The sequence below is a fragment of the Muscardinus avellanarius genome (assembly GCF_963383645.1).
Source record: "Muscardinus avellanarius genome assembly, chromosome: 4".
In the NCBI taxonomy this organism is placed as follows: domain Eukaryota; kingdom Metazoa; phylum Chordata; class Mammalia; order Rodentia; family Gliridae; genus Muscardinus; species Muscardinus avellanarius.
In genome coordinates this window covers 52428308-52455657 of record NC_137789.1, presented here as the reverse complement: position 1 = coordinate 52455657, position 27350 = coordinate 52428308, and the positions used below count along the sequence as shown (strand labels likewise).

At 38.3% G+C, this 27350-nt stretch overlaps 1 protein-coding gene across 1 annotated transcript in view; it reads right to left on the bottom strand.

Annotated features, from left to right (window-relative positions):
- Positions 1 to 27350, bottom strand: part of CNGB3 (cyclic nucleotide gated channel subunit beta 3) — a gene marked incomplete at both ends in the record, with an annotated part of 160428 nt that overhangs the window by 14957 nt on the left and 118121 nt on the right. The window contains 2 exons of the mRNA XM_080694751.1: positions 6516 to 6634; positions 20795 to 20878. Coding sequence (XP_080550877.1) covers positions 6516 to 6634; positions 20795 to 20878 — 203 coding nt within the window. The remainder of the gene's footprint in view (positions 1 to 6515; positions 6635 to 20794; positions 20879 to 27350) is intronic.

The following is a 27350-nucleotide window of genomic DNA, read 5'->3' as shown; positions in this document are numbered from 1 at the left end:
AAAGTAAAAGATACCTGTGCATGAAGGGAGCACAGCAGGCAGGATTCATGGCTCAAGTGGAGTGCCACTGGCTGGATTTCAGCTTACCAACCCCACACTGGGCATCCTGGTGCACCGAATGCAGTTGGCACAGCTGTACGAGATAGTTCTGGTGGTTTCAATATAGGAGGGAAGAAAATAACTGGAGAAATAAGCACTCCAGTGAATATACAGTTGCAAAGATAAGTATTCCCAAAGAAAGGAACATAATTTAACAAGAGGGTATAGCAAGGAGACCTGCGTGTGTGTGTGTGTGTGTGTGTGTGTGTGTGTGTGTGTGTGTGTAGTGGGGGAATAGCAGAAGGCCTGAAAGAGGCTGACATCTAGCTAAAGGAGGTAACAGCATGTGCAAAAGACTCCCTGTGGCTAGGTGGAGGATAGCACATTCAAGGAATTGAGAGAAAGCTTTAGGATATCTGGGTTAAAAGTGCAGGCTGAGCCAGGTGAGTATGGTGGCACATGCTTATAAACCCAGTATTGGGAAGTTGATACAGGAGGATCACAGGTTTGAGGCCAGCCTCGGCTAGTTAGGCCTTCTACAACTTAATGAGACTCTGTTTCAAAATAAAGATTAAATAGGGCCGGGGTGTATCTTGGAAGTAGAATTCTCCTGGGTTCCATTCAGGAGAAAAAATTAATTAAAAGTAAATTAAAAAATAGGTAAAAGTACAATCTGGAGGGGAGGTAGGAGGGCTAGATTCTGTAGGATTTTGTAGGTCAGGATAAGAACTTTGTACTTCTTTTTACAAACAGCATAAAGGCATTGACTAGTTTTGGGCAGGAGAACAGTGACAAGAGCTGATCCGTGTTGCCAAAAGTTGCTCTGGCTGCAGAGCAGAGGCTGGTTGTGGAGGCTGTGGTCATGGGGCTGGTCTACTTGCAGAAGGCCATTGCAGATGTCCAGCCAGAGGGGCGTGGCAGTGGAGAAGGTAAGATGCCAACAGTCCGAGGCAGGCTCAGCAGTGAGACCCACAGGTCTTGGAGTGGACTGACCATGTAGGTGAAGTAGAGGGTGTTGTCAAGCAGATCTCCTTCCCTTCCTTTCCCCCAGTCAAATTTCAAAAGTCAACAATTTTAAGTCTTTTGTATTGGTTTCCTAGAGCTCCTGTAACAAATTCCCACAAAACAAATGACCTACAGATACAGAAGTTTACTCTTTCATAATCCTGGAGGCCTTAAGTTAAAAAATCAAAATATTAGCAGGGTTGGGGTTCTTCTAATGACTCTAGTGGAAAATCTTTCCTCTCATTTGCCAGTTGCCGATGGCTTCAAGCATTTCTTTCTTGTAGTTGCAGAACTTCAGTTTCTGCCTCTGTCTCCATATGGTCTCTTTTTCCTCCCTCCCTCTCTCCCTTCCTTCCCTCCTCTTCCTTCTTCCTTCCCTTCCTTTTTTCTTTCATTTCATACCAATGATTAAACCCAGAGGCATTTTTACCTCTGAGCTATCCCCCAGCCCTATTTTATTTTGAAACAGGGTCTTGCTAAGTTCCTGAGGGGCTCACTTAATTCAGGATGAGCTCATCTTGAGATCTTCATCTTAATGCTATCTTCAAAACCCCCTTTCCAGATAAGGTTATACTGACAAATTCTGGGGTTGGAATATGTACATATCTCTGTAGGGGCCACCATTCACCCCAATACAGACATCACATACATAGTGCTTTACATACGCCGTGGCAGGGGCTGTAAGAACTGGCCTGTGTGCCCACATCGTTGTCTCTGTACATCATTGGCCGAGCAGTAAAGGGTCTGTCTTCAGTTCCTAAATACTAGTTTAGATCTTAAGTGCCCCTCAAAGCTCCAGGTGTCCCTGTGTCTCGAGGGTGGCACTATTGGGAAGTGATGATAGCTCTGGAAGGTGGGGCCCAATGGGATGTCTTCAGGTCATTGGACGTTTGCCCTTGAGTGGGACTGTGGAACCTCGACCCTGTCTTTTTCTTTCTCTTTTGCTCCCTGGCCATGATATGAGTAGATTTTGTCTGCCACATGTTCCCACCAGGATGTAATGCCTCAGTGCCGGCCAAAAAGCAACGGGCTTAATCAATCATGGATTGGAACCTCTGAAACTATGAGCCCAAATAAGTTTTAATAATTTTTCAGTTGATTAACTCAGGTATTTGTTGTTTACTGTGATGATGTGTTGCAAACCTGACTAGCACACCAAGTAACCTAAAGGAATTGCCAAATCTGAAAGACACACTGGTCTTTGTGAAGCTTTGTGCTTCCTTCACAGCAGCGTCCCTTCCCAGGCATGCTCCCATCATCAGATATAATTCGTGCATGTCATCACCTGGCACTGAAGTCTTCTCTTGTCTCACTTGTGTGGGAGGCTGTTGATGGAAGCAATTGTTACTGATTTACCTTTTTACCTTCATAGCTGGCAATGTGCCTGGCAAAGAAGGAACTGCATGGCCTTTAAGTCACTTCACATTAAACTGTAACAAATCCAGGATGTAATTTTGCTGTTTTTTTAATCAAACCACAATTAACTGTTTAATTAATTAAAAATTACCGAACAGCTGATCCATTTTTTTAATGGATACAGGATATAAATAAAAATCATCATGTACTGTATAGTTTTCATGTAACTGCCATAATATAAAGATGGATAAGTACTGGTTCTCATATTTTAATAGCTCAATCTGTTGGAAAGACTCATCTGAATAAATTAACTATAAATCAGTAGTAGTTACTATAATAAAGGCATAAATAAATTACTACGGAGGCACAGAACAGGAAACTACTATTTGCTCTGGGCGTGGCTAGAGAAGGCATCAAAGAGAAACATTTGAATTGGTCCTTGAAGGATGCGGAGGAATTTTCCAGAGGAAGGATATTCCAGAGTAAGATGAAATCAGTAGGTGATCATATTGGAGCCAGTAATATCGATTCAAGAGTAAAAATTCAGAGTCATTTCAAGAAAAATAAGAATCTCAAAGACACAGGAGGCAGAGAGAAAGTAGTTCAATACATTCAGTGAATATGACTTGACACTGAAAGCACATGACCGACAACTCTAGAATAAGAAGCACCAGGAGGCCATTCTTCAGCAGACCCTGGGTCTTTATTATAAGGATGGGGTGTCTGCCTTCTTCAGATGTCAATTAGAAGTGTGGTCTAAGTTTTCTCTATGGCAATCTGTAAATCTATATTTTAGTCAGGGCTTTGTGCTTTTGGCTTAATATATAATGTCCTGGAAAACTCTAAATTATTTGCCTTTTTCTTTTTTTTTTCCTAAGAAAAAAGAACCCTCTTTCAAAAGCTACACGATGGTGCTGGATTTAGTTCATTTTAGCAAAGGTCACAGCATTTCTGAACAGTAAACACTATTACCAGATCTTTCCAGTGTCTGGATGTTTGGCAGGCATGCCTCCATCTGGAATAAATGACTGGAGCTCCAGGGGCATAGGACAGCTGTGGGCCTGTGAAGCCTGTGGGTATCTGGAAGAGGCAGATGCATCCTGTTTCTCTTTAGATGCAGCCAGGAAAAGAACCAAGGCAAAAACCCTCCATTTTGCTTGAATCAACCAGGCTATTGAACCAGTTTAGTGCATGTCTGGTATACTGGTTTCAATTTGGCTTTAGAAACTAAATGGGTAAGAGGAGATTTAGTTGAGAGACTGCTGTCAGGAATCTAGGATTACTTTCAGTTGTAACTTGGCAGCACCTGGATTTGAGTCCTAGGGCATTTCCTTCTGCAAGGATAATATCAGCCATTAATATACTTGCATTTATAGAGCTTTATTCTTCAGGGAATATGAAACCCTTTGGAGAGGTCAGCTAATTAATTTCTGTAGTGTTTTAGGTTAGACTTATATGTTTTATGAACTTGAAGGTAATATGATTAGTAAGTCATGAAAACATTTAATCATTTTTGCAAGGAGTCTTAGTAAGGAAGTAATAGAAAATAGGTAAAGAACAGAAGTTTTAGATGTCCTAAGAAGTATTTCCATCATTGCCCCATAGCAAGACCCTCACAGGAACTAAAGAAAGGAAAAATTAGAAAAAGAACCAATATTAGCCGGGGGTGTGGTGGCACATGCTTGTAATCCCTGTGCTTGGGAGGCTGAGACAGGAGGATCACACAGGTTCAAAGCCAGCCTCAGCTACTTAGAGGGGCTCTCAGCAACTTAGTGAGACCCTGTTTCCAAATAAAATAGAAAATAGGTTTGGGATCTCAGACAGCCTCAGCTACTTAGTGAGGCCCTCCACAACTTAATGAGACCCTGTTTCAAAATAAAGAATTTAAAAAACAGGGCAGGGGGTTTAGTTCAGATATTGAATGCCCCTGGGTTTCATTTCCAGACCCACAAAAAATAAATAAAGAAAAAATAAAGAAAAAAAGAAAATAGGTCTGGGAGTATAGCCTGGAGGTAGAAGGCCCCTGGGTTCCACCCCCAGTACCACACACACACACACACACACACACACACACACACACACACACAACAACAACAACAACCAACCAACCCAAAAGAACCAATATTACAAATAGAGAAATAACATGCCTTAAAATTCTAGGGGAAACCTTAGTTATGCTAATATGGAGCCACTAAAATTATCCATTTCTCTAACTTATTAGCAGCTATGCAGTCAAAGATTGCACAGTGTCTTTTTTTGTTTTTGTGGTAGAAAAATCACTGGACCCTGATCCAGGAAGACTTGAGTTTGAGTGTTGTCCTTATGACTTATGAACTGTCTTATCCTCAGCAGGAAACTTGGCATTTTGGAATAATAATTTTTTAAAATTATGAAATGATTAATAATTGCTCAACCGTATACTCTTCTCTCCACCTTAAGAATCCGCCTCCTGGTTCAAGATGCTGTCATTTTCACTTGAATCACTGAAAATGACTCGCAATTTCACTTCTATTTCATTTTTTTCCTCTGCTGTCTTTCCCACATGGTTGTTGGAGGCATCTTTTAAAATTCATCATTCAGATTTTGTCATATTTTCTTTAGACTGTGACCCACTACTGGCATCTATTCATATTTAGAATACAGCATAAATTCCTTACCAGAGTGTTAAAGGCCTTGTATATTCTGGCCTTGCTACCTTAACTTTGACTGCATTTTGCCACAGCACTACTGTTCACAATGGTTTGACCAGGCAGACTTTTCTGTTCCATGGCTAAAACCAGCTTGTTTTACGCCTAGGCCTTTCCTGTTTTATCACCTGAAAAGTTTTCTGATTCCTGAATATCTCCTTTTTCTTTCTTTTTTTTTTCCTTTTGGTGGTACTGGAGATTGAACCCAGGGGCATTCTACTTCTGAGCTATGCCCTCAGCCCCATTAAATTCTCTTATTTTTAAACAGAGTCTAACTAAGTTGTAGAAGGCCTCACTAAGTTGCTGAGGCTGGTGGTAAATCCGTGATCTTCTTGACTGAGCCTCCCAAGTACTGGGATTACAAGTGTGCACCACCATATCCAGTTTTTTTTTTTTTAATATTTTGGTTTTCAAGTCTCAGGTCAAATACTCTCTCTTCAGAGAGGGCATCCCTGATGACTATATCTACTAAAGTAGCATTCTCTGACATTTCTCAACAACCTTTCATTTATTACTCTGTGAAATTTTCTTGTCTAGTTAATTGTTTATTTACTGTTAGTTCCTCCTGCTACACTGTCAGCTCTGTGAGGGACAATATTTTTTCTGTTGTTTTTACAGTGAATTCCCAGAGTTTAAAGCAATACTTGGCATTCTAGTTTATACTAGGAAATCAATAAATACATAGTTTTGAAAGAATAATGAATAAGTTTAATTGTGATAATGCATATGGAAGTGTTTAGCCCACAAAATGCTTCAATTTATTTCTATTTCCTTGTTTTTGGAAACTTAACTTGTTCCAGCATTAGTTTCTCCTGGCCAGTAGGAAATATCTATGAAATGCTAGACATTGTTCTAACTGCCTTTAGTAAAATAAATAATTTTCCAACCATCAGAGACATGAACTATCATTAATGTAATTATTTAGATGACTGGACTAAAAGACGGAGGGGTCAAGTAACAGAGGGAGAAAGATAGTAAATGGTGAAACTATGATTTAGACTCAGGCAATTTGACCCTACAACTATAGTATCACTAACTTATTCAAGACCTCTTTGTTAGCCTGGCCTTAAAGTCTTCCAACAATCCAGCAGCAGCCCTCTCTCCCAACCTCTTATCTCACTATTTATTCATTCACTCTTTCATTCACATACTTGTTCGATATAAATGGAGTATCTACTTGCCATCTAGTAGGCACAGACCTAGATCCTAAGACGGAAGAACTGTATGACTCAGTGTCTTTCTTCAGGTCTTTTGAGGGAAGAGAAAGGAGGGGATGGATAAAATTGTGAACATCCTTATTTTACCAATCTTCTAAGCATAATATAACTTTGGGTAAATTTGAGCATGGATTTTATTTATTTTCCAACCCAAGATTGTTCTTTTCATGACAAATGATAGATTTCAACATTTATGGTGTCTTTCAGATACCTGATTTCTCCAAATACTGCCCCAGCTTTCAGAGTAACCAGAACCTTAGCACCATCGGGGCCTCCAAGAACTTGGACTTCTCCTTCCTTGATGATATACATTTCCTTACCGATTTCTCCCTACATATCAAATAGAAGAAGAAATAGTAGTCATTTTATTATTGACAACTATACCCAGAATTAAGATATATAAACTCTTCTAGAAGAGTAAATGCCAAGTGAGGGAAGCCACGAACATCATTGTAAAAGTAGTTACTGGAAGAACTAAGGTAGTTATAGATACTGATTGGACATGTCATATGAATGGAAATGATAGGAAGATAATTCTTCTCAACATGTGACCACTGTAAACCACCACCGAACACATGAAGATATTTTACTCAGTAGACTGCTTCAAGAATGGGAATGGGCAGGAGAAATAACTGACCAGATGGATATGGTGACCACTGCTATGCTTTGAAAGAGGTGCACGGTCTATCCAAAGAGCATGGGACCCAGCCATTCAAAGGTCCGTTCTATTCTTTTGGCCATGGAATGGAAGTCTGATTTTGGGAACTGAGGCATAGGCAATCTTTGAGCTATTATGCTTTTGCTATGTTGAGAAAAAGTGTTAATGCTACACGTTGTTTTTCTTAGTTCTTGCTTATGTATGGGATGCTTAGAAGCCAGGGAAATGGCCCTTGATCAAGCCCTAAGAATTCAGTTCCTGGGATATTCACATGGTCTCTGTATGAATATTATTCTGTATGTCTGAGACAATATGGCAGGGTGTACCTGGCTTTCAGCACTGTTTCATATAGTCACAATGACTTTTAATGTGTATTTAGTACTTTGTTTGGAGTCTGCACCATGCCTGGTCATATAGCTTTCTATGAGCAGCCCCATATAATGACCCTATACCCAAGACTCAGATGGGCTTCATGAGGTGAAGATATTTTGTTCATATCTCTGTGGTACATTGAAAACAAAAATGCATCCTTGCTACCCTCAAAAAAGCAGGGCCTAGGATGCTCCTGCCTGATTTCTTTAGTCTTTTCATATGTATTTCTTTTTCTAACAGTTCTTGACTATATCATTTGCTATAATCAATATTAAGCTGCAAACATAACTTTATGTTGAATCATGTGAATCTTTACAGCAAATAACCAAAGTAGTAGGTGGGTGACTGTGATGTGGTGGGACATAGCTCACTTTTAATTCCAAAAAGAATAAATATGTTTTACGAGAGACCTCAGTGACAATAAAAACCTCAGTGACACTTGGGTCCTGAAAGGCTGTTAAATTTTATATAGAAAAATTTGCATAATACTGATCAAGCTATTTAGGTAAGACCCTACATTTGAGACAAAGTAGGGTCTTGATTGCCTTGAGCTATTGCTGTAGTTTGAATATATCCTTCAAAGTTCAAGTGTTAGACGTGTGGTGGCACACGCTTGTAATCCCCGTGCTTGGGAGGCTGAGACAGGATGATCGTGCAGGTTCAAAGCCAGCCTCAGCCTCAGCTACTTATGAGGCTCTCAGCAACTTAGTGAGACCCTGTTTCCAAATAACATATAAAATGGGTCTGGGAGTATAGCCCGGAAGTAGAAAGCCTCTGGGTTCCACCCCCAGTACCACCAAAAAAAAAAAAAAAAAAAAAAGTTCAAATGTTGAAGATTTAATCTTCAAATTCATATGTTAATGGTATCTGGAAGTGGGACTTTGGGGAGGTGATTAGATGGTGTTCAGGAGTAGATTCCTCAGTTCTAGGATTAATGGAGTGTCATCAGAACAGTTTTGTCGTCAAAGTGAGCTTTTTCTGGCAAGCTTGCTCTATCTTGTCCTATGGTGCCCTTCACCTCTCATGACCCAGCAAGAAGGCCATTCCCAGATGCTGAGTAGATGCTGGTGCCATGCTCTCGGACATTTCCTCCTACAGAACCCTATGCTAAATAAACCTTTCTTCTTTGTAAATTTCCCAGACTGTGGTATTCAGCAATAGCAAGAGAAAATATGACTAAGGCAGCTATAAAAAAAAAAAGTGGCACAAGTGGGTGTGGTGGCGTACACTTGTAATCCCAATGCTTGGGAGGCTGGGACAGGAGGATCTCACAGGTTCGAAGCCAGCCTTAGTTACCTAATGAGGCTCTCAGCAACTTAGTGAGACCCTGTTTCCAAATAAAGTATACAATAGGTCTGAGAGTATAGCCCGGAGGTAGAAAAGCCCCTGGGTTCCACCCCTAGTACCACACACATGCAAAAAAAAGTGGCGTGAGTACAAAGAATTCACTTACTTGGCTTAGGAGAGGAGTTTGAGGATATTTGATGAACTCAAATAATATTATTACTCTAATTTTCAAAGGATCAGAATACACTAAGATCAGCTCAAGATTAAATAATACTGATTATAGTTTATGCTCTGAGATGACTAAGACAATGTCTACATTTTCTGGTGCTGAGCACAAGACTTGATATACAGTACGCATTTATTTGTGAATGAAGGAAATATTGCTGACTGCTCTCTGGAAAGTTCTTTGATACTTAGGGTTCTGTTCCTGAGCATCAGTGTATTGTAATGATCAGGTTGAGTTTAAAGTTAACAGACTCCACCTTTTACAAGACATCTAAGAAATCAAAATTGACACTTTATCTCCCCATTATCCTCATGAGGAATGTAGAGTAAGTACTACTATTCCCATTTTTAAAAAGGGCAAAAATTGACTTTATCTGACTAGCCAACATCCTATGACCTCTTAATTAGAAGAAAAAGGAAGCCTAGAACCTACAGTATTTCTCAAGTGAGAAATGGAAGAACTATGCTTACATTTTGCATTGTGCAACATATTAATCACATATTTATATTCAAATATGGATCTAAGTAGTAATTATAATATAGATGGATTTTATAGTTATATATACTATCAATGCTAATAATAATAATATCTTGTATTTGCCTAGTAATTTTATTTTTTATTTTATTTTTGTGCTACTGGAGATGAAACTCAGAGACTTTTACTTCGAGCTACACTCCAATCATGATTTTATGTCTTTTTTGGAAACAGGATCTTGCTAGACTTATGCTAGTCTCACCATTTGGTGAGGCTGTCCTCGAACCTGTGATCCTCCTGTCTCAGCCTTCCAAATACAGGAATTACAGGCATGTGCCACCACACCTAGCTTGCCTAGTACTTTAAAAAGTCATAAGGATATTTGATATTTGCACAATTCCTTATTTTAATTCCTTTATTTGTTCTCTCAGACATAATATTTTATAGTTGGAAAATATCTCACAGACATGAACTCATCTAGTTCTTGTAAAAATCTCAGTGAGGTCAAATACGGAAGGAATTATTACTCTTAGTTAAAAATTGGCATCAGGTGTGGTGGTGTATGCCTGTAATTCTAGTACTTGGGAGGATGAGACAGGAGGATCTCAGTTTTAAGACAGTTTCAGCAACTTAGCAAGACTCTGTTTCAAAATAAACAATAAAAAAGGGATGAGAACAGAACTTGGAAGTAGAATGTCACTGGGTTCAACCCCAGTACCACACACACATACACACAAACAAAATTGCTAGTAGAGGTTTAGGAAGGTAAGTATATTGAGCAAAGTTACGAAGAGGTTTAGAAAGATAATTTTTGCTGGGCGTGGTGGCGCATGCCTGTAGTCCCCTCATCCGCCAATAGTGGGGCGCTAAAACAGGAGGAGCATAGGTTTGAAGTCAGGCTCAGCAACTCAGTGAGGCCCTCAGAAACTTAAAAGAGATCCTCTTCCAAATAAGAAGTAAAGTCGGTCTGGGGATGTAGCATGGAACTAAAATGCCCTAGGTTCAATCCTATTACTACAAAAAAAAAAATAAAATAAAATAAAAAAAAATAAAAAAGACAAAGAAAAAAGAAAGAAAAGTGTTGAGCAAAGTGATACACTAGAATACCTATGTCATCTGACTCCAGATAGACCATACATAATGAATTCAACACCAAGATCAGTGTCTTAAAAACCATCAAAATAGAAACAGATGATTTGAAAAAGAAGGCAAAGTGTTCCCTGAAGTACTTTGGGCAGTCATGATGAGGATAGGGTCATATTCCTTATTTATTTATTTATTTATTTATTTATTTATTTATTTTTTGCACAAGATAATCCTCAAGGAGCTGGAATGATTTTTTGAAGGCAGTTATTGCAACTGACTGGAGGTAGAAGTACGTAATGGGTACTTAAATATAGTTCAGCAGTTTCAATTATTTCTTAATGATCATTTCAATAATTTTCCAAGGAGATCTGGCATAAAAAACAAACCCAAATTTCCACTATTTCTTGCATATTTCTAGGCTAATTTCAGCCTTTCCTGCAAGTTTAATTAGCATTCAAATAAATAGACATCCCTCTGAGAATAAGAACTGACAGCATGTGCAGAATAAGATGGAACGAAGTTCTTGTGGCTGGTGTCTACTAATTTGGAGAAAGGGTAGAAATGCAAGAGCTTCACACAGAGCGAGGTAGTCCTTAGTGAGAGTACATGTCAAAATCTCAGGGTTCCTGTGTAGGAGCCTATTTCCAAGGCTAGTGGGGGGCATTAAGATGCTCAAGTGTACCTCATCAGAAAAAAGCAGGGCTATCCACAGCACAACTCCCAGATCATCAGCATCACTTAAGAGCTTATTTAGAGGTTCAGATTCTCAGGGCCCACTGCAGAAATGTTAAATCAGAATCTCTGGGAATGAAGTCCCTAAAGCCTATGCTTTAAGAAAATCTCTGGGTGTTTTTCTACATTGCTCTGTAGCATTCTGAGAAAATAATCTTAGAGCAGTTCCAATTACCCACTCGGTAAGTGTAGAAAGCATTTTGAGGATTAGGCCATTCAGCAAACTCAGTCTGAAACCCTTCCGTTTCTTCAAGTATTTAGGTCACTTTAAATTGAACGTGCTTTTCCCCTTTCTCTTTCTCTTCAGTGTTTTGTGGAAATGATAAGCAAAAACCAAGATGGGTTCAGTAGTCTAAAGCCCACTCAAGTAGCAGCTTTTCTTCTTGGTCAATATCTACTATTATGTAAAATACGGAAACGTGACTTGTAATTCTCCTGTCTTCTCACTTCTTTTTCCTTTCCTTTATGGTGTTCCCTGATCTTTTTTTTTTTATTATTGGCGATGAATGTGATGTGATGAGAACATTGGAAATGAGAAGGCTGGCCCTCTGCTCTGCATTTCACACTTCGTTAAGCAAATGGTCAGTGCTTAGGGGCCCAAGTACTACTGAAGTTTCCAGGAGTTATCTCAATTTTTAGTCCCTGCTGCTACTGGAACAAATTGAAAGGCCATTTTGCTACATTAAGGCCAGTTCATTCCAACGCAATGCTGCGCCAAAGGGGTCCTTAAACTGTGCTGTGGTTTGTATTTCCCATTTTAAGAAAAATGATTTCATTTTCTCAATCTGTCCCCCTCCCCCACTGAATATTGAACCCTGCGGCTTATGTATTGCTATGCGAGCACTGCACCACTGAGCTATAGACTCATCCTTTTTAATTTTGAAACAGGGTCTCAGCGAAGTTGCCCAGGCAGGCTTTAAACTTGTAAGTCTCTTGCTTCAGCCTTCTTATTTGTTGGTATTATAGGTGTGCACCACTGTGCCTACTTTTACCTTGGATGAATGGGCATGGGACTATATATTCTTAGTTTTTGTTATGACACAATCCAGCCTTCCTTTTTCTTCTTTTATCTCTGTTCCCTTCTCTGATTCTTCTTCATCAGTGTTGGTATTCTTCAAAGTTACAACCTTGGCCTTCTTTCTCTTATGTTTATTTGACCTTTTTTCTTTTTCTTTTGGTATGTGCGGAACTGGGGTTTGAACCCAGGGTTGCTCTACCTCCAAGCTACACCCCTATAATTTCTTTTTTTAAAATTTGAAATAGAGTATTAAATTACCATGCCATGTTGGCCTCAAATCTGAGATCCCCTTGTTTTAGCTTCCCAAGTACTGGGATTACAGGTGGGCCACGGCATCTGGCTTTCTATTGGCCTCTTGAAATTAGCTTCCACTAAACTGCGGTTCTCAAACATTGATCTCCAGTGCCATTTTTTCTCCTTAGGCTGACTTCCGCTTGTGACCTGGTATCTCCACCTCATACCTTCACATACGAGCCTCCATTTGACTTTGTCTTTCTCTACTATCTCAGTCACTTATTTGCTTCCATTTCTTGTATATGCCAAACTTTGTCTTATCTATTGATGTGTGACTCATCAAAAATACTATCCTCTGTGCTGGCTTTGTTTGCTTTTTAGATTTTTCCTAAAGAATTATTATTATTTTTATTATTTGAGATGAGACAAAGATCATGCCCGACAAACTGAAAAAACAAAAACAAAAACAAAAACAAAAAACACCTCATTCTCTTCCAACCTTCAATCTAAATTAGTGCCTTTGACAATACATGCTCTCAGGGCAACCTTTGTTTTTTTTCCTTTGTAAAACAGCACAATTTTGAGTTACTAATTTATTTAATTTCAATTGTTTATCACTTTGCTCTTCCATCACTCCATTGTTCTCAACTTGGCTGCATTTTTAAATTATATGGAAGCATTTAAAAAAAAATAAACCAATATGTGAGCTTATCCAGACCAATTGAATCCATGGGTGTGGACCCAGACTCCTTCATTCAGCTGATTCTTTTTTCAGGGGGGGGACAGGGGGTGGAACCCAGGGGCTTTCTACCTCCAGACTGTTCTCCCAGACCTTTTTTTTTTTTTTTTTTTTTTTTTTTGGAAACAGGGTCTCACTAAGTTGCTGAGAGCCTCACTAAGTAGCTGAGGCTGGTTTCCAACCTGTATGATCTTCCTGTTTCAGCCTCCCAAACGCTGGGATTATGAGTGTGCTCCATCATGCCTAGTTTCGGCTGATTCTGATGTAGGCTGTGAATTAGATTTCAAAGTGCTAGACTGTAAAGCCCCGGTAGGTGAGACCATTCTTTATATCTCAGTACTCAGCATGGTGTCTGCCTCATAGTACTCAAAAATATTTATTGAATTTCATTAAAGAAACCATTCTAAACTTGTTGTAACATCTCTCTCATTGGAGTTCTCTGCACTACATCTGCAGATGCCATTTCTTTCTCTCTACCTCTGCTCATGGTGGTTCTTTCTTTGACTCAACCTATATAATCCTCCTGTCTCGGCCTCCCAAATGCTGGGATTACAAGTGTGCGCCACCACCCCAGGCTACAACGGTATTTTTAAAGCTGCATAATAGTCTAGTCTGTCTGCCAAACTATGGAACCAGCCAAGATGTCCATTAAAACAGATGAATGGATTACAAAACTATGGGATATGTATACAATGGAATTTTACTCAGTCATAAAAATACACAATTACATCATTTTCAGGGAAATGGACGGAACTGGAAGACATTATGCTAAGTGAGATTAGTCAGTACCAAAAAGTAAGAAATCAGATGCTTTCCCTAATGTATGAAATGTAAGGTAAAACGGGTCATAGGAGGATCTCCAGGTGAAAAAGAAGATCCTATAGAGGAATAAACAAGGCAACCTAACTGAGGGGATGAGAGGGGGGAAGAAGGAAATGCTCTAAAGCAAATGAAGTACTTAAACATATTGATGTCAACCACTAAGCCAAGCATGGGAAGGAGGGATGGGGAGGGAATGGGGTGGGGATTGGGTACGGGCTCACTGGGTGATGTTTGCATGTATATCTACACAAGGTTTTTTTTTTTATCCCATTATGAGGTATGAATACAATGAATCAATTAAAAAAAATAAAATAAATAAAAATATAAAATAAAAATAGTCTAGTCTGTGGAAACATTCTAATCAGTTTCCCAATGGTTGTTATTAGAAATAATTCTAAAATTAGCATTCTCTCAGATAAATAATTTTACACATCTCTGATCACCTAGAGGGAAGAAAAGAAATGATGACCCAGGATTTTATATCTGGAGAGACTAACTCAATGCCTTGCATCCCTGGGATGAACCCTACATGGTCATGATGTATGATTTTCTTTATGTGCTTTTGAATGCTTGTTACTAGTATTTTGCTTAGTAGTTTTGCATCCAAATCCATGAAAGATATAGGCCTGTAGTTCTCCTTCCTTCAATTGTATTTATTTGGTTTTGGTATTAATGTGATGTTGGCTTCCTAGAATGTATTTGGGAGAGTTCTGTTTTTTTTCAATTTCACTAAATAGATTGAAGAGTATTGGTATTTGTTCTTCTATAAAGGTTTTATAGAATTCACTTGGGAAACCATCTGGTCCTGGGCTTTTCTTTGATGGTAGGCTCTTTATTGCTGTTTCAATCTCTTTGATTGTTGTTGGTTGATTTAAATGTTCTATAACTTCTTGACTCAGTTTAGGAGGGTTGTATTTATCTAGAAAGTTGTCAATTTCCTCCAGATTTTCCATTTTGTTGGAGTATAGTTTTTCAAAGTAGTTTCTGATAATACTTTGGATTTCTACATTGTCAGTAGTAATATCTCCATTTTCATTTCTTATCTTCATAATTTGGGTTGATTCTCTCTTGTTTTTTAGTTTGGTTGGCTAGTGGTTTGTCTATCTTGTTAATTTTTTCGAGAAACCAGCTTTTGGTTTTGTTGATTATATGTATTGTTTATTATTCTATTTCATTAATTTCTGCTTGATTTTAATAATTTCCTGTCTTCTACTGGCTTTGGGGTTAGATTTTTCCTGTTTTTCAAGGTCCTTGAGGTGTGTCATTAGGTTATTTATTTTTTTTTTTGGTGGTACTGGGGTTCCTGGAAGCCCTTCTACCTCCGGGCTACACACCCAGACCTATTTTAACATTTTTATTTAGAAACAGGGTCTCCTATGCCAGCACGCGCGGCTGGCTTCGAACCTACGCGATCCTCCTGTCTCTGCCTCCCAAGCGCGGGGATTACAAGCGTGCGCCACCATGCCCGGCTCTGTCATTAGGTTATTTATTTGATGATTTTCTGTTTTTCTTATATGAGCACTCAGTGCTATAAATTTTCCTCTTAATACTGCCTTCAAAGTGTCCCAGAGGTTTTGATATGTTGTATCTTTATTTTCGTTTGTTTCTAGAAATTTCTTGATTTCACCTCTTACATCTTCTATGACCCATTCTTCAGAAGTGTGGTGTTCAGCCTCCACATGTTCATATGGTTTCTCTGGGTCTTATAGTTGATTTCTAATTTCATTCCATTAATGTCTGAAAAGACACAGGGAAGTATGTAACATCTTTTGTATTTGCTAGTGCTCACTTTGTGGCCTAGGATGTGTTCAATTTTGGAGAAGGTTCCATGAACAGCTGAGAAAAATGTGAACTTTGCTGTAGTTGGGTGAAATATTCTCTATGTGTCCAACAGGTCCATTTGATTAATGGTGTTTTTTAGTTCTGATGCATCTTTACTGACCTTTTGTCTAGAAGATTGGTCTAATGGGTGAGAGGAGTGTTGAAGTCTCCCAGCATTATTGTATTGGGATTTATGTGGATTTTAATGTCACATAGAGTTCATTTTATGAAAGTAGCTGCACCTATGTTTGGGGCATAAATTTTTATTATTGTTATTTCCTCTTATTGCATTTTTTCTTTTACCATTAAAAAACAACCTTCTTTGTCTCTTCTAATAAGCTTGGACTTAAAGTCTAGCTGGTCTGATACCATAGTTGCTACTCCTGCTTGTCTTCAAGTTCCATTGGTATCAATTACGTTGTTTCAGCCCTTTACCTTAAGTTTGTTACTATCTTTACTTGTAAGGTGTGTTTCTTGTGAGCAGCAGATAGATGGGTTCTGTTTTTTAATCCATATTGCCACTTTATGTCTTTTTATTGTGGAATTGAGGCCATTTACATTCAGGGTGATTATTATTTTTTTTTAAATTTTTTTTGTGGTACTGGGCTTCCTGGAAACCCTTCTACCTATGGGCTACACTCCCAGACCTATTTTATACCTTTTTTTATTTGGAAACAGGGTCTCTTAAGCCAGCACGGCTGGCCTCAAACCTGCACAATCCTCCTGTCTCCACCTCCCAAGCACGGGGATTTCAAGAGTGTGCCACCACACCCAGCACATTCAGGATGAATATTAAGAGATGATTTTTAATTCCTATCATGTTAAGATTTTATTTGAGTTTGAAATACTGTTTGTTCTTCTTTGCTTAATTGTTTGCTGTATGGAAATTCTTGTTTCTTTGGTTCTGGTGTGTATTACTTATTTCTTCTTTGCAGTTAATTTCTTTGAGCATTTTTGTAGTGCTGGTTTTGAAGACTTAAATTACTTCAGCTTCTGTTTGTCATGGAAGCTTCTTATTTCCTCATCTAATTTGAAAGATAGTTTTGCTGGGTAGGAAATTTTTGGCTGGAAGTTGTTTTCTTTCGGAGTTTGGAATAATATGTTATTCCAGGCTGTTCTGGCTTTCATGACTTGGTTTGGGAAGTCTGGAGTGATTCTAATTGGTTTGCCTCCGAGTGTCACTTGGCCCTTTGTTTTTGTTGCCTTTTAAGATTCTTTCCTTGGCTTCTAGATTGGTCATTTTGACTATTGTGTGGTGTGGGGGACCTTTTCTCTGATCTTGTCTAAAAGGAGTTCTATAAGTTTACTGAACCTGTGTGTTGACCTCTTGCTCTATGTTTGGAAAATTTTCTATTACTTCTTTGAAGAGATTGTTGATCCCTTTGGTTTCACCTTATTTTCCTTCCTCTATGCTGATAATTCTTAGGTTAGCTTTCTTAATTTAGGACCATATTTCTTCAATGTCCAATTCCTGTTGATGAATTGTTTTTTCTATGTTATAAACTATGCATTCATTTTTGGAGTGATCATCTTCTAGAAGTGAGATTCTATTCTCCATGTGGTCTAATTGATTGTTTATAGTTTGAATTGATGCCTTTACTTCAATGATTGCATCCTTTATTTCTTTCAGACTCTTTAAATTCTTTTCTAAAATCCTGAATTATTTCTACAGTTACATTCCTGATTTGATCTTCTGGCCATATCTGCATTTCTGTGTTATCAGGTTCTGTTATTGTGGGGTTGTGAGAGCTTATTGCTCAGTTCCTCCTTCCCATGATTTCAGAGGTTTGTACTTGTTGCTTTTGGTTGATTTCTCTTCGACTCTAAGTGTTAGCTGTTATATTCAAGGGCGAGTTGTATTGTATTCAACACTGAAGGTTGAGTAAGGAGGAAAGCGAAGGATCAAATGAGAGAATAGGGTAAGGTCTCAGATAGGGTCAAATAGTATGATTATATGAGTTTGTTAAGGTAGTATATGCTATAAATTAGGTATAGTATCAATGTAGTAGTATTCTCATAACCAATGTATAGCTTCTAGTATAGTGATATTAATTGGATTTAATACAAGACAAGGGAGTGATAAAAAGAAGAGAAAAGGTAGAAGAGGGATAGAGAGGAGAGAGTAGGTATGTAGAAGGGGAGAAGTTTGGGAGTAGATTTGGGAAGAGGGTTAAAAAACAACAAAAACAAACAAAACAAAAATCATAAAAACAAAACAAAACAAAACAGATAAATACCCCCACAAACCCTCTCCAAAAAAAGAGAAAAAAAATTCAGTCAGGTATACACACACACACACACACACACACACACACACACACACACACAAAGAACTAAAAAACCCAAACAATTCCAACAACAAATTGATGTGAGTACAGATAAACTCAGCAGTCTCTCTCTGTTTAGATATCGAGTGCCATTGGCACCTTTCTGTCTGTGAGTCTGGTTCTCTGAGTCTTCTCAATCTATGCAGATGGTCAATATCAGTGGGGTTGGATTTAATATTGATTGATAGTGAAGTCTGCACACTTTCCACAGACTTGAAGTCTAGGTCTCTCCCTGCCTCTGTTGGTAGCATATGCCTCTGAGAACAAACTCAATGTAGGAATCTCAGTTCTCCCCAGCTAGGGCTGGGATAGTCTGACTTGTCTCTGTTCACCACAATTGGGAGGTCTGTGTTGTTCCCAGTGATCCTGCTAATTGGGTTTAGAGTTAAGCATATGACTCCCCCCACACTTTCCACTGATCAGAGCCTGAGTCTGTCTGAGCTTCTGATATGATCAGCAGCAGATCCCACTTCTATCTTTTCTGGGTTCTTCTCTGAATCACCACAACTTCACTTACTGTGCCCTAGACCTCTGGGGTGAGTTGTATCACAAAGTCTCAGACCCAGGGAGTTAGTCGCAGCTGCGCAAGACCCTGAGTGCACCAGGCTGGGCACTTTCCTTCAGGGAACTGCGAAGAGGGTATAGTAATTTCTGCCTCTCCTATTCCTGCACTGGGTTGACCTGCTAGATCTCAGACCCAGTGAGTTTATCAAAGCTGATTGAGTCCCTGGGGGTGCAATGCTGGTATTCCTCCAGTAGGGGCCGCTGTTTCATTTATGATTATAGAGTGCCTTGGGCTGGAGCTCTTGAGGGTGTGGTGAACTCACTGATGTTGCTGGCAAGATGGCGTTGCTGCCACGCCCTCGGCTGTGAGGCTAGTGTATTTGTTTTCTGATTTTGAGCTCTGCTTTGAATCTCTAGAGAACGTGATGGGCTTGGCCGGTAAAAATTTTAGTCAGTCTTTGAGCTGAAAGAACTGCTGCTGAATTACATCTGATTAGGCTGTAACTGGTTGCTTCAGCTCCTTTGTTTTTCCTTCCTGGAGTCTGGTTCTGTGAGACAAGATGGCGTCGGCATGGCAGCCGTCGCCGTGGTGGGCCGGTTTCTGTCCTCTGGCTGTTCTTCTAGTCTCCCTTTTCTCTGTCCCTTGTATTTATAGCTTTTATTTCTCTATTGATAGTATTTTCTGGCCATATAAGGCATTATTTTTGAAGCTATGAAGATCGAGTGTCAGCAGTCCTGGTAGAAGCTGCTTTAATTGGTCGCCATCTTCCCTCTCTCCAAAAAGGCAAGAGTTTTTAAACAAGATGTTCACTTAAGTCTTAAAAAATGAATTGGAGACAGATGTGGTGGTGCACATTTGTAATCCCTGCACTTGGGAGGCTGAGACAGGAGGATTGCACAGGTTCGAAGCCAGCCTCAGCTACTTAGTGAGGCTCTCAGCAACTTAGTCAGACTCTGTTTCCAAATGAAATATAAAATAGGTCTGGGAGTAGATCCTGGAGGTAGAAAGCCCCTGGGTTCCACTCCCAGTACCACACACACACAAAAAAATTTCATCCATCAACCTCTATCAACCAAAAGATATGGTAGCGATTATTTTTTGGGTGATGAACTTTTTACTTTGTGTTTTACGTTTTTTAAAAACATCTCAAGCAACTTAGTGAGGCCCTCTGAAACTTAGTGAGACTCTCTTTCAATATAAAATAGAGCTGAGGGGTGTAGCTCAGAGGTAGAATGTCCCTGGATTCAATCCCAAGTACCATATGTTGACCATTAAGAACATGTTTTTTTTTTTTTTTTTTTTTTTTTTTTTTTTTTTTTTTTTTGGTGGGTCTGGGGATGGAACCCTGGGGCATTTGACCTCTACCTATTTTTTATTCTTTATTTTGAAATAGTGTCTCACTAAGTTGCAGAGGGCCTCACTAAGTAGCTGAGGCTGTCCGTGAACCGCGATCCTCCAGTCTCAGCCTCCCGAATGCTGGGATTACAAGTGTGTGCCGCCACGCCCAGTGAAGAACATGTTTTATAATAATAAAATACACAGTGAAGTCTGAAAAATCTTGCATTAAATAGCCACTAACTAGGTAAACAAAATAGAGGTAACTGGTGGTTTGCTGAAGACAATCAACAAGTAGAACCACCTATCACTTATTAACTTATTCCTCCACTTAAAATATATGGAATTAGCTGGATGTAGTGGCACACACTTGTAATTCTAGCATTTGGAAGGCTGAGACAGGAGGATTGTATTTTGCAGCCAGCTTCAGCTACTACTTAGTGAGGCCCTTTGCAACTCAGTGAGACCCTGTTTTGAAATAAAGAATAAAAATTAGGGCTGGGGTTGTAGCTCAGAGGTAGAATGCCCCTGGGTTCCATCCCCAGTATAACCAAAAAAAAAAAAAAAATGGAATTAATGGGGTATGGTGATAGGTAATTTATACTTACACAAAGCAGATTTTCAGATTACCTGCATTTCTATTCTATGGTATATGTAATGAAATCTATATTATCTTGTTCCATCTTGAACTCTGAGAATACATTATCATTTTACAGAACTGTGTATCATAACTATTTCTAGATGACAGAATTAATTCACCCTACATATTTTTCATTTCGACTATGCTCATAACCTATGCCTAATATCATCAAATGCATTTGTTAGTTGAACATTTGAAAACAGTATGCACTTACCTTTTTGCAGACAAAGTCACCAGGCAAATAGATAGTGGATTTCAATCTTAGCAACATGTCATATATCATCTGAGTATCACAATCCTATATAAAGAGAAGAGTAATTCTATAACATGGGAAAACGAACAATATTCCAATGAATTTAAAATGCAATTTAAATAAACAGTAAAAGATGCTGTCTACGCTATTAATTGCTAATGGAAATAAACTTGATCTGAAATTTAGAAAAAAGATACCTAGAGTATAATGGCAAGAGCTGGAGCTTGATTAAATAGGTCTGGGTATGAATTGTGTTTCTATTATTTATTACTATCCAATCTATCATGTCCTCAGGTTCTTAATCTATAAAATGGTTATAAAAATGGTGTTTATCTCATCAGCAAAACTTAACATGACATTTATTAATAGTTGCTAGTGATGATAAGTATTGGTAGATTAAGATTAACATAGTTGATAATCTTTGATAAATATGTTTTTATAACATTTTATATGTCATTGCTAGCTATTATTTAATTTTACAAATGTGTCTTTCTTCCCCAAATTAATTATCATTTTCTTTTTTTGTGGTCCTGGGGATGGAACCCAGGACCATTCTACCTCTTAGGTACACGCCCAGCCCTTTTTTAAAATTCTTTATTTTGAAACATAGTTTGAGGTGCAAAGGGCCTAAGTAGCTGAGGCTGTTCTTGAACTGTTATTCTCCTGTCTCGGCCTTCCAAATGCTGGAATTACAAGTGTGTGCCACCACGCTCAACTTCTATTTTCGTTCTTTATTTTGAAACAGGGTCTCACTGCATTGCTAAGGCCCTCATTAAGTAGTAGCTGAGACTTTCCTTGAGCCACGATCCTCCTGTCTCAGCCTCCCAAATGTTGGGATTACAAGCATGAGCCACCATGCCCGGCTTATCATTTTCTTAAAGACAGAAAAAATGCACATAAGATATGAAAACAATATCTGTTGAGTGAATAACTATTTCTTTTTTTTTTGTTTGTTTTACTGGGGTTCTGGAAGCCCTTCAATCTCCAGGCTACACTCCCAGACCTATTTTATATTTTTATTTGGAAACAGGGTCTCTTAAGCTAGCACGGCTGACTTTGAACCTGAATGATCCTCCTGTCTCCACCTCCCAAGCGCGGAGATTACAAGCATGCGCCACCACGCCCAGCCTATTTCAATTCATTTTATTAGTGTAAGGAATAAGTTTCATTTGTTACAATATAACATATCTATGTGTGACTTATGTCTAAGTAATTATAAGTTATCTATATTAAGAACTAAAGAAAAATCTTTAGATGTTACAAAAATCTCACTCTACATAATGGTTTTTTGGACTTGAAATTGACAAGTATGTGTATTTATTTATTTATTTATTTATTTATTCTATTGTTGCATTATAGTCTCACATCATAATGTAGATCATGTTGACAATGGCATACCTTCACACAGTACTTGGTGCCCCCACAACCTCCTCATTTCTCTCTCTCCCAGTAACAAGTGCCCAGATTGACAATTCTATATTCACATGTATGCACATAGTCCCAGGTAGCATTTTAATTAATGAGCCTCAGTCTTCCTCCTTCCCTCCCCTTCCTCCCTGGCTCTGCTGAGGATCTACATAGTGGTTTTTAATCTTTTGTTTTCACCAAATGTTTTTATTTTTTTTTTCTTCTAAAGTTGCTATCATGTAGCAACTTTCTCTTTTTGGTTGGCATTGCTCACCCCTCAGGGGAATTATTATTTCATAGAGAAATAATCATAAAGTCAGCAGCAGAGGAAGGAGGGGGAGAAGTACAGGGCCTGCCCTCCAACTCGTGGATTGGATAATCATTCCTTTAGAAATCACTAGTTTTCACTAATGGTTTCAGTAGCAGACATTTGACCTAGATCCATATGAAATTTAGACCTCTGGGTTGCTTGGCTGATAAGGAAAGTTAATAATTTATGATGAAGTATCTTCAAGTAGCCATTGCTGAGAAGCATTCACAGGAGCTTGGTGTTAGAAGTTTAAAAATTCATTTGAGAAATAATAGCTTTTTGGTTTTCCAAATGGAAAAAAGGCCAAGGCCTGAAAAAACACTTTCTTTTAAAAAATATATATATAATTGTTCAATCATATTAATTGTCCACATTAATGGGTTTCACTGTGACATTTCCATACATGTGTGTATTGTGCTTCGATCGTATCCTCCTTCCCTAGGTTTCTCTCCCAGCCCTTTTCAGGTTTCTTCTCATTTGCTAATAGTCCATTCTCCCCACCCCCAATTTCCACAAAGGAGAGAAAATCTGCAATACTTATCTTTCTATAGCTAGATAATTTTATTTGGTGTGATAAACTCCAGTTCCATCCATTTCTCTGCAGATAATAGGATTTTATTTTTCTTTATGGCTGTATAAAATTCCGTTGTGTATATATATACTATGTTTTTTACTCATTCATCTATTGATGGGCATGTAGGCTGATTCTACATCTAGGCTATTGTCGGTTGTGCTACAATAAACGCGGGTATGCTGGTAATCTCTTGTATGCTGACTTCTTTCCTCTGAATATATACCCAGGAGTGGGATGGTAGGATCACATAATAGTTCTGTTGTTAGTGTTTTGAGAAACTGCCATGTTGTTGTCTGTGGTGGCTGTATTAATTTACATTCCCACCCTCAACGTGTAAGGGTTCTTCTGCTTGCTCCTCATTCTCAACAGCATTTGTTGTTAATTTTTTAATAACAACCATTATAACTGGGTTGAGATGGATTCTAAATGAAGTTTCTATTTGCATTTTTTGATGGCTAAAGATGTTGAGCATTTTTACATATATTTATAGTCCATTGATATTTATTTTGAGAAGTGTCTTCAGATCATTTGCTCATATATTAATTGAGTCATTTGTTCAATTTTTGCTACTTTTTTGAGTTTTTTTTTTTTTTTTTGCAGTACTAGAGATGGAACCCAGGGGCATTTTACCTCTAGGCCATACCCCAGCCCTATTTTTTATTCTTTATTTTTGAAACAGGATCTCAGTACATTGCTGAGAGCCTCACTAAGTAGCTGAGGCTGGCCATGAACCTGTAATCCTTCCTGTCTCAGCCTCCAAAGTACTGGGATTACAAGTGTGCACCACCACACCAGATATATATATATATATATATATATATATGTGATATATATGATATATATATCAAAATTTTTATATTAATATCATATACATCATATATATAATATTAATCTTCTGTCAAAGATTAAGAAGATGGCAAAGATTTTCTCCCATTCAGTTGGTTGTCTCCTCACTTTGTTGATTGTTTTCCTTTGCTGTGCAGATGCTTTTTAATGCAGTGTAATTCCACTTGTCAATCACCTCCCCCTTCTGTACTGGGGATTGAACACAGGACCATTCTACTCCAAGTTATACCCCCAGTCCTGATGAAGCTGGCCTTGGACCTGTTATCCTCCTGTCTCAGCCTCCCAAGTACTAGGATGTAAGCATGGACTGCCATGTCTGGCTGTAATATATTTAAAATCAGGTATTATATGCCTGTAATGTTTTTTTATTTTTGCTCAAGATTGCTTTGGCTATTCCATAATAGCCATATGGAATGTGGCTATTATGTTTTCATATGAAATTTTGGATCTTTTTTTTATTTCTGTGAAGGATGTCCTTGGTATTTTGATGATGATTACATTAAAATTGTAGATTGCTTTGGGTAGTTTGACTATTTCTTCAGTGTTCTGTATTTTCATTCAGAAACTTTTTACCTTCTTGGTTATTTATTCTTTTGTGGCTAATTCTGAATGGGATTGTTTTCCTGATTTATTTACCAGTGAATTTACTACTGGTGTGTATAAAAGTTATTTTTTGTATGTTTATTTTGCATCCTGCTACTTTGTTGAATTTATTGATCAGTTCTAAAAGTTGTTTGGTGGATTATTTAGAGTTTTCTAAGTACAGAATCATGTCATCTATAAATGGGGATAATTTAATTTACTTCTTTCTTATTTGTATCCCTTTTAATTCCTTCTCTTGATTGATTGCTCTGGCTAAAGTTTTATGTACTATATTGAATAGATGTCTTAAAGATCTTCATTTTTGCTACAGAAAATCAAAGATAACTTTTTCCTATAAACTGTGTTTTGTTTTTACAAAAATTCTCTAAATAAGTGGCTAATGTGCCCAATTTTTAAAAATGCTGCTATTTTTTTCTGAGTTGCTTCATTTCATAAGTTGCCATCCTGATCATTCAAAATTTACTTATGAAAAAAACACAACTTCAGATAAATTTTTAAATCTTCACTAAGTAAAATTAGCATCTTTGACATTTTAAAGAAAATCTATTAGAAATGTGCCTGGAAGTTCTTCAGCCCGTACAATCAACCCTCTCTCAGTATCTGTGGGAATTGACTTATGAATAATTACAAGAATAAAAGGTCATACATGTTAAGTACACAACTCATTTTTTTTTTTTCCAAAATTTTTTTTCAGATACAAAGTTTTGTTTAGGAAAGTAAAACATATTCAAGGGAGAACACAGTCACCTAAGAATGAGAAAGGCCTGTGGTGTCTTTGCATTCTTTCTTTATAGAAGACCCCACGAAGGGTTGTATAGGGGTACATGGCAGGGATGGGGGTTTGGTTCCCAATTTCTGAATCCTCAGGTTTTCGCCATTTCACTGGTAGGTGCTAGGCGATTTCTGGGCTTGACCAAAGGTCGGACTTTTTTTTTTTTTTTTTAATCCTTTGCTTACCAAGCATCTCAGAAATTTGAGGTAGGAAGATAGGCCATTATGATTAAAAGTGTGGTCCTTAGCCAGGCATGGTACCAGTACTTGGGAGGCTGAGACAAGAGGATGAAGGTTAGAGGCCAGTCTCAGCTACTTAGGCTCACCGCAACTTGGTAAGACCCTGTTTCAAAATGAAGAATAAGAATAGGGCTAGGACTATAGCTTGAAGGTAGAATGCCCCTGGGTTCCATCCCCAGTACTGCAAAAAAAAAAAAAAAAAAAGTATAGTCATATTGAAGATTTTTGTGTAAGAAACAGCAAGTTGGACATGGTGGCACACACTTGTAATCCTAGCATTCAGGAGGCTGAGACAGGAGGATTGCTGTTCAAGAACAGCCTCAGCTACTTAGGCCCTTTGCAACTTAGTGAGACCCTGTTTCAAAATAAAAAAATAAAAAATAGTGCTGGGGGTGTAGCTCGAAGGTCAAATGCCCCTGGGTTCCATCCCTAGACCTGCAAATAAATAAATAAATAAATAAATAAATAAATAAATAAATAAGTAAATAAATAAGTAAATAAATAAAAGAAAGAAAAACAAAAAGTCTATCTTCTATATCTTCTTTAATGCTGACAAGGGACAAAAGCCCTGCATATGCAGGGATCAAAAGTCTCGTCCTGTCTGGTAGAACAGAAACATAGGAAGCTTTGGGTTTGCTGACTCTAGAATCATCATCCTTTGATGTTCTGGAAAATAAGGCATAAATATTAGCCCCTCGCAACGGTAAATCAAAAAAACAGAGGAGTGTTCTGGCCAAGAAAATGAGAAACTTGCTCCACCAAGATGTTCCAGAGAAACAGGAGGTTAGTAAGTCATTGAAACTCAAGGCAGAATCATACATGTTATTAGAGAGCAAAAGTCTTGTAATGTAGAAGACACACTTTTAGAATTATCAGGGGTATAAATACAACACTGTATCTTAACAACTGCACAGGTTTCTCCTTGTGATGCAGTTCATATCAAAGGCCATTCAATTTTGTAAGATGGCCTTTCTCATGATTTTCATTATCACCATTTATTAGTGAGTGCTCTCCACTGTATCATTCAAACCCCTTTTCATATATTTACTAAAGGACTTTATGTGCTGTGTCACATCTTCAAGCCCAATTTGGGGAATAAAGATAGAAACCAGATGATCAGTGAAAGACAGATTTTGTCTACTGGTGTTTAGCAAATTGGCTGGACATTCTATAGTTTTAGTCCAATGTCTCTGTACACAAAGATATCCCAATGTACATCTTCCTATCCAACTTGGAGGTAGCCATGGCCAGAGGTTGGTGATGTCTCTGAAAAGTCTACATTACGGGAATCACAATAATTTCGTGGAGAGTCTTGAGAAGTTTCTAGATTTGGGGAAGGAAATGGCATCTCAGAATCTTGGGGTTCTTGCCTGCTATGGAAGAAAAGAATTTCAGCATGCGCCAGTCAGAGACAAAGACAGAGGTTTATTTAGGAATGTGGAGTTCACACATTCAAGGGAGAATGCAGGCCACTAGAAAAATGAGAGAGGTCTTTCCTAACACACACACACACACACACACACACACACACACACACACAATTTTTTTTTTTTTTTGCAATACTGGGGATGGAACCCAGGGTCATTCTACCTCTGAGCTACATCCACAGCCCTATTTTTTGTTCTTTTATTTTGAAACAGGGTCTCACTGAGTTACAAAGGGCCTAAGTAGCTGAGGCTGGCTGTGAACCTGGATCCTCCTGTCTCAGCCTCCCAAATGCTGGGGTTACAAGCATGCACCACCACGCCTGGCTCCTTTCCTAATAT